This window comes from Cebidichthys violaceus, unplaced genomic scaffold (assembly GCF_023349555.1).
Source record: "Cebidichthys violaceus isolate CVI_PGR_0920_01 unplaced genomic scaffold, fCebVio1.0.p SCAF_30, whole genome shotgun sequence".
Lineage (NCBI taxonomy): Eukaryota > Metazoa > Chordata > Actinopteri > Perciformes > Stichaeidae > Cebidichthys > Cebidichthys violaceus.
Genome location: NW_027176484.1, coordinates 515,589 through 532,033, shown reverse-complemented (window position 1 = coordinate 532,033; position 16,445 = coordinate 515,589). Strand labels below are relative to the sequence as shown.

The 16,445-nt window shown below is 50.3% G+C and overlaps 2 protein-coding genes across 4 annotated transcripts; one reads left to right on the top strand and one right to left on the bottom strand.

Annotated features, from left to right (window-relative positions):
* Positions 1-349: 349 nt before the first annotated feature.
* Positions 350-5,982, bottom strand: traf6 (TNF receptor-associated factor 6). 3 transcript variants are annotated; one of them, XM_068724359.1, is made up of 9 exons: positions 5,903-5,982; positions 4,696-5,021; positions 4,448-4,598; positions 4,098-4,256; positions 3,929-4,000; positions 3,606-3,683; positions 3,154-3,498; positions 2,411-2,598; positions 350-2,377 (listed from the first exon to the last, which is right to left on the bottom strand). In XM_068724359.1, exons 2-9 carry the CDS (start codon positions 5,019-5,021, stop codon positions 1,960-1,962), a joined length of 1,737 nt encoding a protein of 578 aa, XP_068580460.1. In that variant the 5' UTR covers positions 5,903-5,982; the 3' UTR covers positions 350-1,959. The 3 variants fall into 3 exon arrangements, with proteins under 3 accessions (XP_068580460.1, XP_068580458.1, XP_068580459.1); XM_068724357.1 differs by having other exon boundaries at positions 350-2,598; XM_068724358.1 differs by lacking the exon at positions 5,903-5,982 and adding an exon at positions 5,799-5,894 and having other exon boundaries at positions 350-2,598.
* A 180-nt stretch (positions 5,983-6,162) lies between these two features.
* ttc17 (tetratricopeptide repeat domain 17) lies at positions 6,163-16,243 on the top strand. Its single transcript, XM_068724371.1, has 19 exons — positions 6,163-6,359; positions 6,939-7,028; positions 7,362-7,531; positions 7,638-7,749; positions 8,657-8,788; positions 8,908-9,017; positions 9,145-9,292; positions 10,600-10,739; positions 11,042-11,202; positions 11,326-11,438; positions 11,860-12,012; positions 12,122-12,237; positions 12,398-12,551; positions 12,821-12,892; positions 13,148-13,372; positions 14,169-14,388; positions 15,342-15,461; positions 15,549-15,847; positions 15,942-16,243. Exons 1-19 carry the CDS (start codon positions 6,189-6,191, stop codon positions 16,164-16,166), a joined length of 2,931 nt encoding a protein of 976 aa, XP_068580472.1. The 5' UTR covers positions 6,163-6,188; the 3' UTR covers positions 16,167-16,243.
* The last annotated feature ends 202 nt before the right edge of the window (positions 16,244-16,445 follow it).

Here is a 16,445-nt window from a genome sequence, read left to right as displayed (position 1 = left end):
TCTCATTCTTTTCTTTTGCAAGTTAAGATTTTGATTTTAAAAAGACTTACTAAATATTATTTGAAAATATATTTTGCTTTCAAGGCACATTATTAATGGTTATACAGCATCATTATTGACTTATATTAATGTATCTTTCTTATAGGAAATAAGTTCCTTTTTAAGACAGGAGAAAGTATAACATTCTGGTTCCTTGGAATGGAAAATAAAAATGAAGAAATTAATTTACGGTTCAAGTCAGTAGAACACATCTAATGTTAGATTGTATAATAAAACATCTCATTTAATTAACATTAACAGTAATCATTTTACACAGTCATATCACTTTGAATGTCATCATAATGCAACGTTACAGATGGAGAAACAACGTTTTATTTTTTTAACATTTATTACATCATGTAGAGGCTTAACTGGCAGCATATCAGCTTAAAATGAAGACACCGGCCCACGATGCCAGATTCATGTCGGCTGCGGTTCGAGGTCACGTTGTGTGAAAGGCGTCGTGAATTCTGTCCAAAGCAAACTTTAGTGACCAACACGCACGGCAGCAATGTAATGTGTATAAATCTGCAGGTAACATAAATCTGTACTGATGATGTCACAATGATGCACATGAATATTCCTTAAAATGACCGTGCTTAAAAGTTCACTGTGGATATTTTTTTTTTTGCATAAACGCATAAAAAAAATACACTGAGGTGTAACAAATGATACATTTGCGGAGCAGACTTTTGAATATTTTGCATCGTTTCCAAATACGCCAACCAGTAGTCTTGTTCTTCCTCCTCCGCTTGAACGTTACCGAGCTTCTCGCCACGTTACCGCTGCAGAACATCCAGTGTGACGCCACGAAACCCGAGGGACGTCATGTCGCCCTCCTCCCGTTTGATGAACGTGACCAGACTTCACGGAACGCCTCTCGGCGTCTTGTGTCCCCCATAGAAATATTAAAACAAATGGATACCGACTTCTAAGACAGCGCCCGATATCCATTCTAATAAAAAGTTGCTCAGAAAAAAACAGGCATGAAAAAAAAGATGTTAGAGCTCTTCCAGATGTGTTATTTGTGTTGGACCGTTTCGAAGTCATTTGTGTTTGTGGCATCTCTTCGTTCTTTTACGGCCATGACAACATTTTAAATTCAGTGCATTTCTATGATTGGAGGGTTTGCCTCCGCGTGGGTCTCAACATGCTGCCGGCTGAGTCAGCGGCTAGCAGGTAGCGGTGCTAACAGGTAGCGATGTAGCAGGTAGCGGTGATAGCAGGAAGCGGTGCTAGCATGTAGCGGTGCTAACAGGTAGCGATGCTGGCAGGTAGCAGTGATAACAGGTCGCGATGCTAGCAGGTAGCGGTGATAGCAGGTAGCGGTGTTAGCAGGTAGCGGTGCTAGCAGAAAGCGGTGCTAGCAGGTAGCGGTGCTAGCAGGTAGCGGTGCTAACAGCGGTGCTCATGCTCAGATTACAACACACACACAGAGAGGGAGAGAGCGACTTCACTCGCTTCATTTCATCTTTCCATAATAAATATATGACTGTTGCTATATTAAACGCGCTGAATTTCAGATTTAGCACCTTTGGTTCTAAACCAACAACCAGATCTTCAGCCTTCAGGCAAGCAAGTGCACATCTTAAACTGGCGACGTCGAGCTGATTAAACATAGCGACATACAAACAGTGAATTTATGCGGCTCGCTAAATGTCGGTACCATGTGCGTGACTGTGTACATGTCAGATATATTTTTTTTAAAAAGGGATCGTACTGTTTATATTTATTAAAACAAACATCACAGAGATTAAAATGTCCGTGGACAAATAAATACTGACATACCTGCAGCGTCCACATTTTTTTAAATGTGTGTGAACATCAATTTCTCTCCTCCGGGTGTCCATCGGTCAGAATGAACTGAGCAGCATTTAAACACCGGGAGGCGATGGTGACGCTATAGATACGAGTTTGACTTTAGTCCCTCGAAACCGAGGCCTCGGGTCCTCTGGGCTGCACAGTGGGTCCGTCGCGGTGAAGCACGTTGTTGAAGCGCGGCGTCACCTCGCAGCGGATCAGCAGAGTGTCATCTTTAACAAAGGCTCTCTGACTCAGCTGGTGCAGGTGCAGAAAGGTGACGTAGCCGAATCCTTTGGGGTTGCGCTGGCCGACGGGCTTCTGGAAGGCCTGCAGGTCCGGTTTGGTCTCCATCACCTCGACGTGGTGCTGAGCCTCGAGGCCCTGGTCCAGGATGGCGAGGCGGATGGTGCCCTGGAACGGCCAGCTCACCTGCCCGTCGAACGCCCCTTGCATGGTGTGGACAAACAGGGAGATGAAGTTGGAGCAGCGCAGGGCGTTGGGGGTCTGCAAGTGCAAGCGCAGGCACAGCTTGTGGGTCTGCAAGTGCAAGCGCAGGCACAGCTTGTAGCCCGGGCGGCCCGTGTAGAAGCCGGGGCTGTGCTCCACCACCGGCTGGCCCGCTTCCTGGTTCCGCAGGTGGGCGGAGAAACCTCTGAGGCGCCAGACGAAGATGCCGTGATACTGCTGCGACTCCAGGTCCTTCACGGTCTCCTCCAGCATCGACACCCGCCGCCTGAGCTCCGCCAGCTGGCCGGCCTGCAGAGGAGACGGGACGGTAGGTTAACGTGACCAAAAAGGCCTGTGTCCACACAGGATGCGTTCAGGCACAGGACTGAGTGTAGGCCACCTGTGTTGTGGAGCTTAGCTGCGAATGTATTTTATAGACGTTGGAACTTTTTGTATCGCTGCTCAACAAAGACTATTTGTTCACATCCAAAAATAATAAACCCGTGTGATTCTTTCAGTCTTTTTTTTCATCTCGCTAAATAATCAAAAAGAACCGATAAGAGTATCGATACCAAACCGGTAAGCAGAATCGATAAGAGGACTATTTAAAAACGGCCCTCGTCACCAGGGTACGTCATGAGAGAAACGGGCTTTGGTTTGTCTTTACCTTCCAAAAACTACAAATGATCTATTCTATTAATCTAATCAGATATTAGCAGACTAAGAACGGGAAGTTAAGAGTCATCGATCCGTTATGACTTCATATTCATATTCTGCAAATACACACGAGAGATCCAAGACATGACAGCCGGGGAAAGCTGCGTCACAAACTGTGCTCCCAGACTCCGTGACGACGTCCTTTACCTGCGTTTCCTTTAGGATGATGAGCTCACGCAGCTGGTGGTCCTGCCTCACCAGCCGTCCATCCATCTCCCGGAGCCTCTGGCTCTCCTCGGCGGGCTGACTCGGCGCACAGCTGCTGTTGCCGCTCGTGGCTCCTCTGGACCCGCTACAGGACGCCGCCGATGCCGATGCCGATGCCGATGCCGCAGCCGCCCCCTGATCCTCGGGGGAAACGGAAGCGCCCGGCGTCCACGGGGACTTGTGCGCGGCGCCGTTGAGGCTGAGGCCGCGCAGGAACTCGGCCATGTAGCGCATGTGCATCTGCGTGAACTCCTGCATGTGCTGAGCCAGGTTGTGGCGCTGCATCTGCAAAGAGGCGAAGCGCTTTAACGGGCGTGCAAAACAGACGGAGCGCTCAACGATCGGTCTATTGCCCCGACGCCGCGCCGGGGGATTTGGATCCGATCACCTACCCTTTCCTTACACCCGAAGGTGCTGAAGTTACAGGCGATGGGTGCTTTTGGGCAATCGGTGTCACAATGAGATTCAATCTGAAACAAAAACATCATCAGCTTAGCTTCAATCACATGGAGGAAGTCAAATCAGGACGTAAACGGATGTAAAGAGGGAACTCTGTCGGAAACAGCTAACTTCCTGTCTCACGCTAGGAAGCTATTTAAAATTTACACTTGCTGCAGAAACGTGCGGATGAACATGTTCCCCATTCCTGTTAACAGAAGTTACCATAAATGATTTCCAACACACACCTATAACGGCGGACATTGTTATAGCTCACCTGGTCTCTGATGAGATCCATCTCGCAGTACTGGCACGTCACGCTGGCGAAGGGACACTGCTGCTCGTGAAGCTGAAGGAGCAACCGAAACAGACCGTATCAGGAGACTAACCCCCCCCCCTCCGATCCCCCCCCCCGTGAGAAGTATTCAGAAGCGAGTCCACGTTACCTCTCTCTCCTCGTAGCAAAAGGGTGCCACGCAATCCGGACAGGTCATGGGCCTCCGTTGGCACTCGACGGTTTTGTGCTCCTTGAGGTGGCTCTTCCTCACCGACTGCTGGCACTGTGAGCAAGGCTCGGTGGCGAACTGACACCGGGTCACATGATTCTGGAAGGGGGGGCGGAGTGAGACAAATCGAAACAATGCCAGTTAATATTATTCAGCAGCAGTCCAGTTTCATCGCCCGCGCCAGAGGACGATTGCCGTTTCTTTTACCGCCAAAACGAGGACCCAGAGCGGCAGGACGTGTCGGAATCAAAAGAGAAAGAGAGTCTGCGTCGACGATGGATCGACCGTACCTCTAAATGCCGCAGCTCCATTTTGTCAGCGCAGCCGGAGTTCGGACAGCGAACGGTCAGCGACAGAATCTCCCGCTTGGCAAAGTTATCGGGAAACAGCTGGTCTTCTAACAGCCTTTTGTTGTCCACGGGGCACCTCTGTCCCGTGTTGCTGTTTGTGCAAGAGGAGGTAAGCAAAGCGGTAAGTTAATGCGGGAAGGAAAGTTAGCGAAACGTCGCATCTCGTTTCGACACGCAAAGCAGCATACCTGATGGACTTCTCAATGCAGTTCTTGCAGAAACGGTGACCGCAGGGCGTTTGAATGGCATTCCTCAAAGCCATGAGGCAGATGGGGCACTCGTATTTGCTCTCCAGGGGGGGGTCAAACTCCACGTCGTAGCCCTGGAGCGGGGCGGGGGCCGGGAGGCCGGCGGAGGCGCCGCCGCCGAAGGCGCCGGGGCTCTCCAACGGGCTGAGGAGGAACTCCCGTTCCTTTTCCAGCATCGCCAACTGGCAGCCGGACAGCTCGCCGCCGACGGCTCCTTCATAGCTGTCCTCCTGCAAACTCCCCTTATTGCTTTCAAAGGAAGCCATCTGTGGAGAGCAAGACAAACAAAAGCTCAGCAAAGACTTTTTCTATTCAAGACAGATGGAAAGGTCGGTGTGTTGACGCGACTGTGGCGATGACATCGAGAGCGTCGCAAGAACTGTGAGGAACGGCAACGCCTCAAGAAAACAGCTGGACAAAGTTGCTTAGAACTGCATCAACAATCACAGGTTTGCTCTGTTATCGGGTTGCTGAAATTAACACCATTTAAGCAACACCAAAAGCTAATTTTACCCTTCAATTATAAAACAGCAGAGGTGTTATTTCACCATCCTCTACCATGAGATAGACCGTACGCACCGTGGTTGCTTTAAAATCGTATTGTGAAAATGCTTCACGGCTGCCAGCAAACGAGATTTTAGTCTGAATAATCGACTATTTTTTGTTTCAGTGAGGTGAGGCCACGTGACGTCACATCGAAACCATCATCCATCACTCATGCTGCTACTCATGAGCTAACGTTACTCTCTCTATAACGTTACGCCCAGAATAGGAAGTAACGTGTAAAGTCATTCTTTTTCACAAGTACGCATGACTCAAACAAAAAAAAAAAAAAAGGTCCTAAAACTAAAGTGGCACCCAGCCTCATACTGGGGACAGTAGTTTCCATTAGCAGACGCTACTTTATGACACACAATGAATAGCGTCGGCGGTGTTGTCACTTGATCTAAGGAGTTCAGTCATGCCCCTGGATGCGGAACTGCAACTTTGAACCTTAACTTTAGGTGTTTGCTAAAGAACGATTAAGAGGAGAAGATACTGACCGAAACAGCAGGGACGGCAAACACGCATCCTCTTCAGCAAACAACGGCGTTCAAGTGCTGACTATAAGCTGTGAAAGTAGATACTATTCGTATATAATACCCACCTTTTAGCCTTTGAAAATGTCTGGAAGCTTTTCTTCGTTTCTACAGAATTTCCTGTTTTTCTTTTCCAGACGTCATCAACGGCAACCTGTAGAGTTTGCCACTTGCGAACGGTTAGCGCCCCCGTGTGGCCGGAGGCCGCACTTAACCGTTGCCACAGAGCAAAAAACGGCAACCTGTAGAGGTTTTTTTTCTTGGGGGGGCCACTTGCGGACGGTTAGCGCCCCCGTGTGGTCGGAGGCCGCGCTTACTCGTTGCCACAGAGAGCAAAAATGAGACAGGAAAAAAATGGCGGATCTCAGGAATATCTGTCCTGAGTCTTTGCCCTGTCGCGTCAACTATTCGCGAAAAACGTCATTCCAGGGGAAGCTTTTCATCCTTCTCTGCGTGCTTATAGTGGACTCCGGAGGAGCTACGACCCACTGGGTTGTCACAGAGGACGGGAAAATCCAACAACAAGTATGACAGTTTATCGCTAGCTCATTGACCTGCTAACGCGTATACGTTAGGTGGCTAAAGCTTGCGAAGCTATATTCGTTAGCGGTAACGTCTAATGTGGTTTGCCGACGTTAACTGTAGCCGTTAACTCGGATCTCAACAAGACTGCTTTCTGCCAGCTTTAGGTGACGTCACACGCAGCGAGAGAAAGTGGCGTTAAAATGTCATTTGTTGTTTTGGCTAAGTCGGTTAGCTTCCACTATGCTAACATCACCCCAAATCTGACGTTATAGGTAAGGTGTGTTTAGGGTCAAGATGACCGTTATGTCACAGGCCCATGTTAACGTCCGCTAACGTTAGAGAGAACGTTACGTGTCGGTTGGTGACAGCTGCCATCAAACTACTAGAGACAAAGACGGTGTTAACGTTAACGTGACATGCTTTGGGGCTCTAATAGGTTAAGTTGTGATAGTTGTAATAGGCTCCAACGTGACTAGCTATATATCATTTGAATCTATTGTCATGTACTTAGATTACTCAGCTGGTTGATTCGCATTCTCTGGGATTGACGTGAATATTTTTGTCTTTTTTTTCCCCCAGGTTGACTCGCCCTTGAATCTGAAGCATCCACATGATGTTGTGATTTTCATGAGGCAAGAGACTCGCGTTAACTACCTCAAGAAGCTGGAGGTGTGTGTGTGTGTGTGTGTGTGTGTCTGTGTTTAATTGAATCAGTGTCTTTAGCAAAGATGTTGTCAAAGTGTGTTTCTCTTAGGGATCTCATTCTGGCTAATGAGTTTCTTTCCTTCAGTTTAATTTGTGCAGAAAAGAGATAACAGTTTGTCAATACCGTGGTTTGGGGAGGGGGGGGGGGGGGGGGGGGGGGGGCGAAGAGTGTTCTCTCTAGCATCATTTGAAGCATAAATACACTTTTTTTAATCGCTACTTCATCCATTGAACACCGACTCTTTGTCGACTGTCCGTTTCTTGGTCTTCACTGATTGGCTGTGGTTTGTTGAGCAGAAGCAGCTGGTGGCGCAGAAGATCCACATCGAGGAGAATGAGGACCGAGACACGGGGCTGGAGCAGAGGCACTACAAAGAGGATGCAGACTGCGTCATGGCCAAGGTCCCCCTGGGAGACCTGGACCTGTATGACGGCACTTATATATCCCTGGAAAGCAAAGACATCAGGTAAGCCGTCCTCGACAATGTTTTTGTAAAGCGGTTACGGCATCGTTAAGCTTGCTTTTAAGAGCAATTTGTATGCTTCTGATGAAAATTGTCTCTCCTCCCGTAGCCCTGAAGACTATGTCGATTCCCGGTCAGCTCTGCCCCCGGATCTAGAAAAGCCTGACTGTGCAAAAGTGTTTGAACTGCCGTACAGCATCCACGCTTTCCAGCACCTCAGGGTGAGTCGGGGCTCAACTGTGAGCTCGGTGGGTCTGACATCTTACGGTTTCGCTGGGCAATTATTTAAATCGCGTAAGAACAAGACGCATACAGGAGAGAATCGTACGTGCGACGGGTAGATACACACACACACACACACACACACACAAACACACACACACACACACACACACACACACACACACACACACACACACACACACGCAAGCAAGCAGACGGACAGAGATTAGCTCTGTAGAAAGCAGCAGAATCACTTGTTTACCTGTGTGGAGAAGTGTGTGTGTGTGTGTGTGTGTGTGTGTGTGTGTGTGTGTGTGTGTGTGTGTGTGTGTGTGTGTGTGTGTGTGTGTGTGTGTGCGTGCGTGCGAGCAGCCCGGGTTACTGTTTGCGCAACTGTTGACATAGCGCCGCGTGTCGCAACTCTTTCGGGCGTCCGGCGTGACGCTGTAAAGGCCTGAGGCGGCTGCATTTTGATATGTTACATCCCAACAATCCAGAGCTGAAGAAGAAGAAGAAGAAGAAGAAGAAGAAGAAGAGCTCAGAGGGGGAAGCTGGTTTGGCTTCAGTGAGCAAAGCTTGTGTTACAGTTTATCGACAAGGTTGTTTGTGGTCATATTTAAATATGAATCTCTCATCGGGACTTTCATTTTAGCATTCATAAGTTGACTGTATCTGAAGGTTGCGTTCAAGTCTTTTGGGTAAAACCCAAACCGTCATTCAGAACACAGCTCCTCACTCTTTGTTTATGTACTTGCAAAAAGTACTTGAGGTTCCCGTTTCGCCCCGCCTAGCCGGGCGAGGTCACCGACGCTCTGCACGCGACACGGATGTAGCCTTTCATGCGACCGACCGATCGATCCAAGCGCTGAAACTCCACCTTAAATCTGACCGTCCGTTGTGTCGCAGGGTGTGCAGGAGAGGGCCAACCTGACCTCCCCCCTGCTCTCTAAGGAGGATCCCATTTTCAGCTCGCTGTCTCACAAGCTGGGCCACAGCGTCGACGAGGTGGGCCATCGCATCCATCAAGAGCTACTGAGGGTAAGGTCTGCCTGTGCAGCTACCTCACCACACACCACATTAAAAGACCACGGTCCACTGTTCTACGCTAGTCCTTCCCGAGTGGTTAAGATAGCGTGCTCTCTGATCGTGCGTTGCAGAATTCATCGTCCTGGGTGCTGTACAACATGGCGTCGTTTTACTGGCGCATGAAGAACGAGCCTCAGAGGGCGGTGGACTGCGTGGTGCGCGCTCTGCATTTCTCCCCGAGGTACGCAGTAGCATCCTGTTCACGGTGCGAGACTTGCTCATAGGTGTTCACGTTCTCACACCGTGTGTGTGTGTGTGTGTGTGTGTGTGCGTGTGTGTGTGTGTATGCTTGTGCGTTCTTCTTGCAGGCAGCACAAGGACGTAGCCCTGGTCAACATGGCCAACATCCTGCACCGCGCCCATTTCTCGGCAGACGCCGCGATCCTCGCCCACGCCGCCCTGGACCTCACGTCGGACCTGTTCACCAGCCACTACACCTTGGGCAACGTTTACGCCGTGAGTCAAAGAAACACGACACTGTGACGCGCGTCCGGTCCTCCGTTTCGGTTGCGGCGTTCACCGCAGGTCACTGACGCTCGGCTCAGTGAAACTGTGGGAAGCTTTCGTTCCTGTTCCTTGAAAGAAGACGGTGGCAAATTTATTGGTAATGATTTTTGATATCTCACCATCTGTAGTTGAGTTCCAGGGATCCCATAACACCGATGAGACAGAATTCTGCTGTTAGCATATTCTTTTCTCCCTGGTCAGTGTATATATAGAAGATACAGCGTACTGCCATCAATAACAACACTTTTATACTTTATTAACCTCTATAAACAGACTCTGCATTCATATGTGGAATCTAGAGGCAACGGGACAAGATCTCGGTATTGGAAAGCGTTCTGGTCTCCGCTTATTTATTTATTTATTTTTAGTCGTCTGAGGAGTGTCGACCAATCACGTCGGAGCAGGCTTTGGTTGAATGCAGGTCAACGGTTGGTGTGGAGAAAAAGAGGCAGAACGCGTGAAGACGATTTAGCTTTTGATTGGTTTAAAATGATCTTGTAATCATGTCGCACACATCGTCTCCAAACTGCCAACTGACTGATGGGGCTGTAAACGATGAGCAGAGACAGAAAAGGAAGTCTTGGCCCAGAGAACCCTCCAACATATAAACATAGACCTCCAGAGGCTTGTTATTGTCAGACCAATAGACATTTTTAACTCTTTTCATTTTTAACTCTCTTCCTGTGTCCTTCACCTACATTCCCCTGGGTCCTAAGTCCCTCCATGTACAGCTTCTTATCACCCTCCATGTGCCAACGTTCATTTAGAACAAATACCACACGTATTACGGTAATCAGCGTTGCATACGCGTCTGACCAAAATACCAAAAAAAGCAAAAAAGAAAGGGTTCATTTATAGTTTTTTTTTTTTTTTAGAGTTTTTAAAGTTGTTTTTGTTTGTAATATGTAAAATAAGCATAACATGACGTAGATAGGTTTGCAGTCTTCAAGGTGTATATTTCAAATTGCATCTTTTACACACATGAAGATAAAGATGTGAACACCGGCTGAATATCTATGATCAGAATCATTATAACTATTATAACTACTGTGTAAAGGAATACTGCAGTTAAAAAGCACCTGATTTGTTTAAAGTGTTGTTAAAGATTTGTTCATATATACATGTTCATATTTGTGTTCATATATTTAGTCTGGTGTTAGTTTTAGTACAGTGGGATTTCTCCATGAAACAAGTGTTTGACCTCTGCTGTGTCCACGTCCGTGTCTCCCCTCCCTCTTCCACCGCCGTGTGAGCAGATGCTCGGGGAGTACAACCACTCGGTGCTGTGTTACGAGCAGGCGCTGCAGGCCCAGCCGGGCTTCGAGCAGGCCCTGAGGAGGAAGCACTCGGTGCTGTGTCAGCAAAAGCTGGAGCAGCGCCTGGAAGCCCAGCACAGGTAGGCAGGCAGCCGCTCGTACGGTCTCTCTCTCTGAAGCGCTCCGGTGTCGGATAAAGACACTCGCGGTGATACGAGGACAAACGCTCTGTCTCCCAGTGTTCCACACCAGAAGGATCCTTTATAAATATGGGCTTTGAAGCATTTTTTTTAAAGCATATTTTGGTCTAGGATTTCATGAAATTGTAAGAGCATCAGTCAGTTTAGGAGATTTTTAAATGATAACATTATTGTCCCGTACTGTCCCGTATTTGCCTCCCCCCTCATCGTCTCTCTCTCTCTCTCTCTCCCGATATTTCCAGATCCCTGCAGCGGACGCTGAACGAACTGAAGGAGTACCAGAAGCAGCACGACCACTACCTTCGCCAGCAGGAGGCGCTGGACAAACACAAGCTGCTGCAGGAAGAGCAGATCCTGCGCAACATTATCCACGAGACCCAGATGGCCAAGGAAGCCCAGCTCGGTAAGACGCCATCTGAGGACACTCACAGGCGTCTTATTATTGGCTGTGATTTAACATGAAAAAAGAAAGGATATATATATATATATATATGTATATGTATGTATATCTATATGTGTGCTCCAGGGAACCACCAGATGTGTCGGCTGGGTCAGCAGCAGCGCAGCCTCTACTGCCCCTTCGACCTGCCCGTGCGCTACCACCGAGGAGATCTGTTCGAGCACGTCCACTACGTCCAGGTGAGCCTCTTGAGGTGTCGCGGTGGCGCTTTGAGGGATGGTCAGCCCACGTTATTGTCCTGAGATCCCGCTCCGTTTCTTAAAAGAGCAGTTTCAGCAGATATTTGATTACAGTACAGTACAGTCATTTAGCAGACGCTTTTATCCAAAGCGACTTACAGTTCAGTATCTATCTACACACCGTAGACGCAGCTACGGGAGACATTTTGGGGTTAAGTGTCTTGCACAAGGACACATTGACGTGAGACAAGTAGAGCAGGAGCTGGGAATCGAACCGCCGACCCTCTGATTGAAAGGCGACCCTGCTCTCCACTTAGCCACGGTCACCCCAATTGACAGATCAATTTAAAGCAAACGAACGTGACTATTACCTCGGCGTCCGCGTCTCAGCTCAGCTCCGTGTCTCCCTCGTTGTCCTCAGTTCGGGGAGGAGGTGTCGGTGGCGTCCAGCGTGGCGCTCGTGTCGGAGCGCAACCCGAACCAGACGGCGGCCGGCCCCCGGCTGCACCCCTCCGTGTCCGGAGACCAGGACCCGGCTGCTGCTCTCTGGGGCCGCCAGCAGGATTACACGCAGGTCAAGACCGAGAACTCCGGCGATTTGCTTTTCACAATGTCCGATCAGAAGGGCATGCGGGGACATTTTTACATGTGTGTGTGATGTTACTTCTGTGCGTTCACTTTAGGACACGCAGAAGAGGTTGTGGCCTCAGAGGACCGACTGTGCCCACGAGTACCCGAGTGTCCCCCCTGCTCACCTGCTGCCAACCTACTACCTTCCCCCTGAGACACAGGGCCTTGGGTCAGTACACTGTCCTGGATTGGGGGAGGTGGGGGGGGGGGGGGGGGTACATAGTAGCAGCATAGCTCCGTTTCACTTGAGGTTGAATTCAAGTGAGAAAAGAGTCCGCTTGTGCGTCTGGAGTTAAACTTAAACAAGTTGTCTAATCGTGTGTCTTCAGCCCTGTGGCGACTCTCCTCTACGGGAGCAGCAGTCCTCTGACGGCAGCTCTGCCAGACTGCGGTCCCGTCCCCCAACCTTATCCAGCCCTCCTGCCCGCCTCCCTGGACTGGCCTCTGGAAGAAAAGACGCTTCCAGATCCCTCTGCCTCCCAGGTCTCTGTCTGCCTCATTATGTGTGTGTGTGTGTGTGTGTGTGTGTGTGTGTGTGTGTGTGTGTGTGTGTGTGTGTGTGTGTGTGTGTGTGTGTGTGTGTGTGTGTGTGTCAGTGTCAGATCATGTGCAGAATGTTAACAGAAGTACTATGCCTGGCCTCCGTATGTGGGACTGTGCAGAAGAATATCCAATCATTGGTATTACTGTGTGTGTGTGTGTGTGTGTGTGTGTGTGTGTGTGTGTGTGTGTGTGTGTGTGTGTGATCACAGGTACTGCAGATACGTAGTGGAGGATGGACGTTGGAGCAGGTCGGCTCCAGAATAGCTCAAGCTATTAAACAAGTAAGAGGGCCAAGTTTTCAAAATGCCGGGCTGCAGAAAGGATTCTAATCCGCTTCATTTTAGCCCACAACCGGTCTATTAATATATGCTGGGATCAGCCCCGACACCGGTGTTCAGGATCGTCCCGGGACATCTGTGCCCGGTCGTGAGACAACGCTACACGTTGAGGAAAAAGAACCCTTTAAATCTCACGTCTGAGACTTTGATCACGAGTCGCTCTGAACCGTCTTTAACGGACGTTTTTCCTTTGTGCAGGCCGCCGTGCCCCGCTGGCTGCTCCACAACGAGGCGGCTCTGTTCTGGCGGGCCAAAGGCAACGCCAGCCGCGCCCTGCAGTGCCTGCGCCGCGCGCTGAGCTCGGCCGCGCCCCCGCACCGCCTCTTGTCCCTCACCAACGCCGCCAACCTGCTGCTGCACCACGGCTTGACCACCCACGCGCAAACGCTGCTGGAGCGGGCGCTGGCCGTCAACGCGACGGAGGTAAAGGCACATCGGCTACACCGCCTGCTGGGTCCGAGCCTCTTGAGAGTCGCGCACGTGCACTGTGTTACATCTGATTTACACTTTTGGTCACCGTATGAGGTCCACGTGTGTGTGTTGACAAAAACAGAAGGGTCTACAGGATGTGTTTGAAGGATATGTCCAGGATGTCAAACTGTGGAAACGGGTTAGAAAGATCACATCAGCTGGTGATCGAGAGAGAAGACGATGCAACTTAAGAAACGCTGTTCCTGTAAAGCCGCGTAGGTCTTTATTCAAATGTTCCAATCATCAGACAAAGTGGACTTAATCCAAAGTCGTCAGCAGCAACACCAGTACTCAGAAGATTCCCTGCCTTGAATACCAGTTGAGCAACATTTTATTGCCACGTCACGCCCAAACTTTCACAGTTTTTTGTGTCACTTCACAAATCACTCATCATTTCCACAAGGCGGTTCCAGGAACATCTCCATGTTTCAACCCCCCCAAGAAAAAAAAAAGAAGATTTAAACCGTTCGGCCTGAAACGTTGAGTCAGCGTTAACTAACATCGACGGAGAACGTTTCCGAACAGGGACTTGCAGCGGTAGATCGAGTGTCCAGGGACAGCAGGTGGAATGTATGTGAGAACCAGAGCTGCTGAAGTGCACAATCCTTCATGCGCGTCCGTTTCTTTTGCCCCTACATCTGTTATAGGAGATGCATCGATCCGCTCGAGCTGAATGTGACTTTTCACGTGTGTTCCCTCCAGCAGCTGACGTTTTTTTTGTTTTTTGTTTGTTGTTTCGCCCACTCAGCCCCACTCCCTGCTCAGCATGGTGAGCGTGCATTTGGCCCAGGGCAACGTCACCGGCGCCCTGGCTTTGTTCCGCCGCACCCTGGCCACGGCGCTCTCCTCCTCCGCCTCCTTCTCCTCGTTCGCGGGCTGCGATCAGTGTCGCAGCGGCCTCCCTCTGCTGCGCTGTCTGCAGTTCTACCCCTTCCTCTACAATCTGTCACAGAGGCAGCCCTGCTCACGTAAGTTCCCTCGCAATGCTACTTCCTTAACTTTACTACTTACCGGGGGGGGGGGGGCATCGCAGCTAAAGCGTTGGCTGAGATTTAGGGATTTGGAGACGCTCTTGGGAGCTAAACCAAAGGCCTAACGATTGCATCATTAGACTGTGAGAGTTTCTCAACACTGACTTCTTTGCAACAAACATGCAGGGACAGAGCAGTACTAGCTGTGTGTCCAGCTCTACAGTGAGCTGTGAATTAGCCAGGAGCTCAACATGTGGGACACACACACACACACACACACACACACACACACACACACACCTGTCCCTTGAAGCTGCAAGAGTAGCAAGTAGTATGTTGCACTTCTAATGTGAATAGAGGCCGCGCCCTCTTCTTCTTCTTCTTCTTTATTCACATCAGTGGGAGTGAAGAGAAAAAGTGCTTTGAAGTGGAGACTTTTTTTTTTTTTTTTTTTTTTTGCCACTCAATAATTTAGACCGCAGAAAATAGCCGATGCCAAATTTAGAAGGGTCTATATTTTACTCCACAAAGCTAAATATTGCTCCCATAAAGCACGGCGGCTACACGAGGTCGACATAAGCGCAAACACACACACACACACACACACACACACACACACACACCCATACACACACCCATCAGTTTATTATTCTTGTGTGGAAACAGATGAGCAGCAATAACAAAAATCTTTAAAAATATACATTCGCTAAACAATTAGTTCGATGATGAGCTAACCTGCTAGCTCCAGTATCATAAACGTGTCGACTCTCATCATTTGGGACCGATTCCTCTCCTAGAACCGATCTATAGAAGCAGCGTTCGAGAACACATTGTTTTGTTTCACGCGTCTTTCTTAATCGGTTTCATTGCCCAGCGATTTGAGCGCCCTACCACCGCGCTCGTTGTTCGGATGTAACAAGTTGTGTCTAAACCGGACTTCTGTTGATCAGAGGGCGCCGGCTGCGCGGCCGAGAAGGACCTCGGGATACAGCTGGAGGAATGGGAGGCCAGCGAAGAGAAGCAGGACGCACCGGCCGTTTCCGCCGTGGAGGACTCCCTGCTCTTTGAGAGTAAGACGTCCGTTAACGGGATCCTCATCCTGAGTCGACCGACTAGCTGTCACTGAGAATAACACCTCCTTGTTGTTCCCTCTTCAGAGGTCGTCTTGGACAGCAACGGGTCGGGCGAAGCGGCCGGACAGCAGCGGGCTTCTCCCTCTGCCTCCGGAGCGGCTCAGATGCCCACGCCGTTTGGCGGCAGCGGCGGAGCGGAAGGGGAGGAGGAGTGGCAGCTGAAGGAGGACCTGATGGGGGCTTTCGAGGGAGCGCTGGATGTCGGGGGCAAGCGCGGCGACCTGCGGGGCATCCGGGTGCTAAAGAACGACCGCGTCATGGGCGCCCGGGCCGGCGGCGGGCCCTGCTTCGGAAACTGCGAGGACGACGAGGGAGCCGAGTGGGTGCGTGTGCACGACCCTCCTTTATATATACAGTGTGGAACCACCGAAGCATGCGAGGTCTGCTGAACTCCAGTGGCTTTCGTTCCCCCCCCAGATCACCTTCCAGGTAAAGCGGGTGAGGAAGACGAAGGTGGACGGGACGGAGAGCGTCGCGATCGGTGACGACGGCCAGAGCGGGGAGTCGCTGCCCGGAGGACACTCTGTGTTGGAGATAAGCGGGCCGACGATCCCATCGCCTGGCCCTGCAGGTACCAAACACACCTGCGTTTGTTTGTCCTTTTTACAACAGCATGAACGCAGAAACACCCTGGACCGCTGAGAGAGATGTGTGTGTGTGCGTGCGTGTGTGTGTGTGTGTGTGTGTGTGTGTGTGTGTGTGTGTGTGTGTGTGTGTGTGTGTGTGTGTGTGTGTGTGTGTGTGTGTGTGTGTGTGTGTGTGTGTGTGTGTGTGTGTGTGTGTGTGTGTGTGTGTGTGTGTGTGTGTGTGTGTGTGTGTGTGTGCAGGCCGCTGGAGGGACTACTCGAGTCTTGGGCTGGCCGGGACCGGAGGAGTGCCAGCGGACGCGGAGGGTGGACCTCACCACCGTGGCGAGCACCT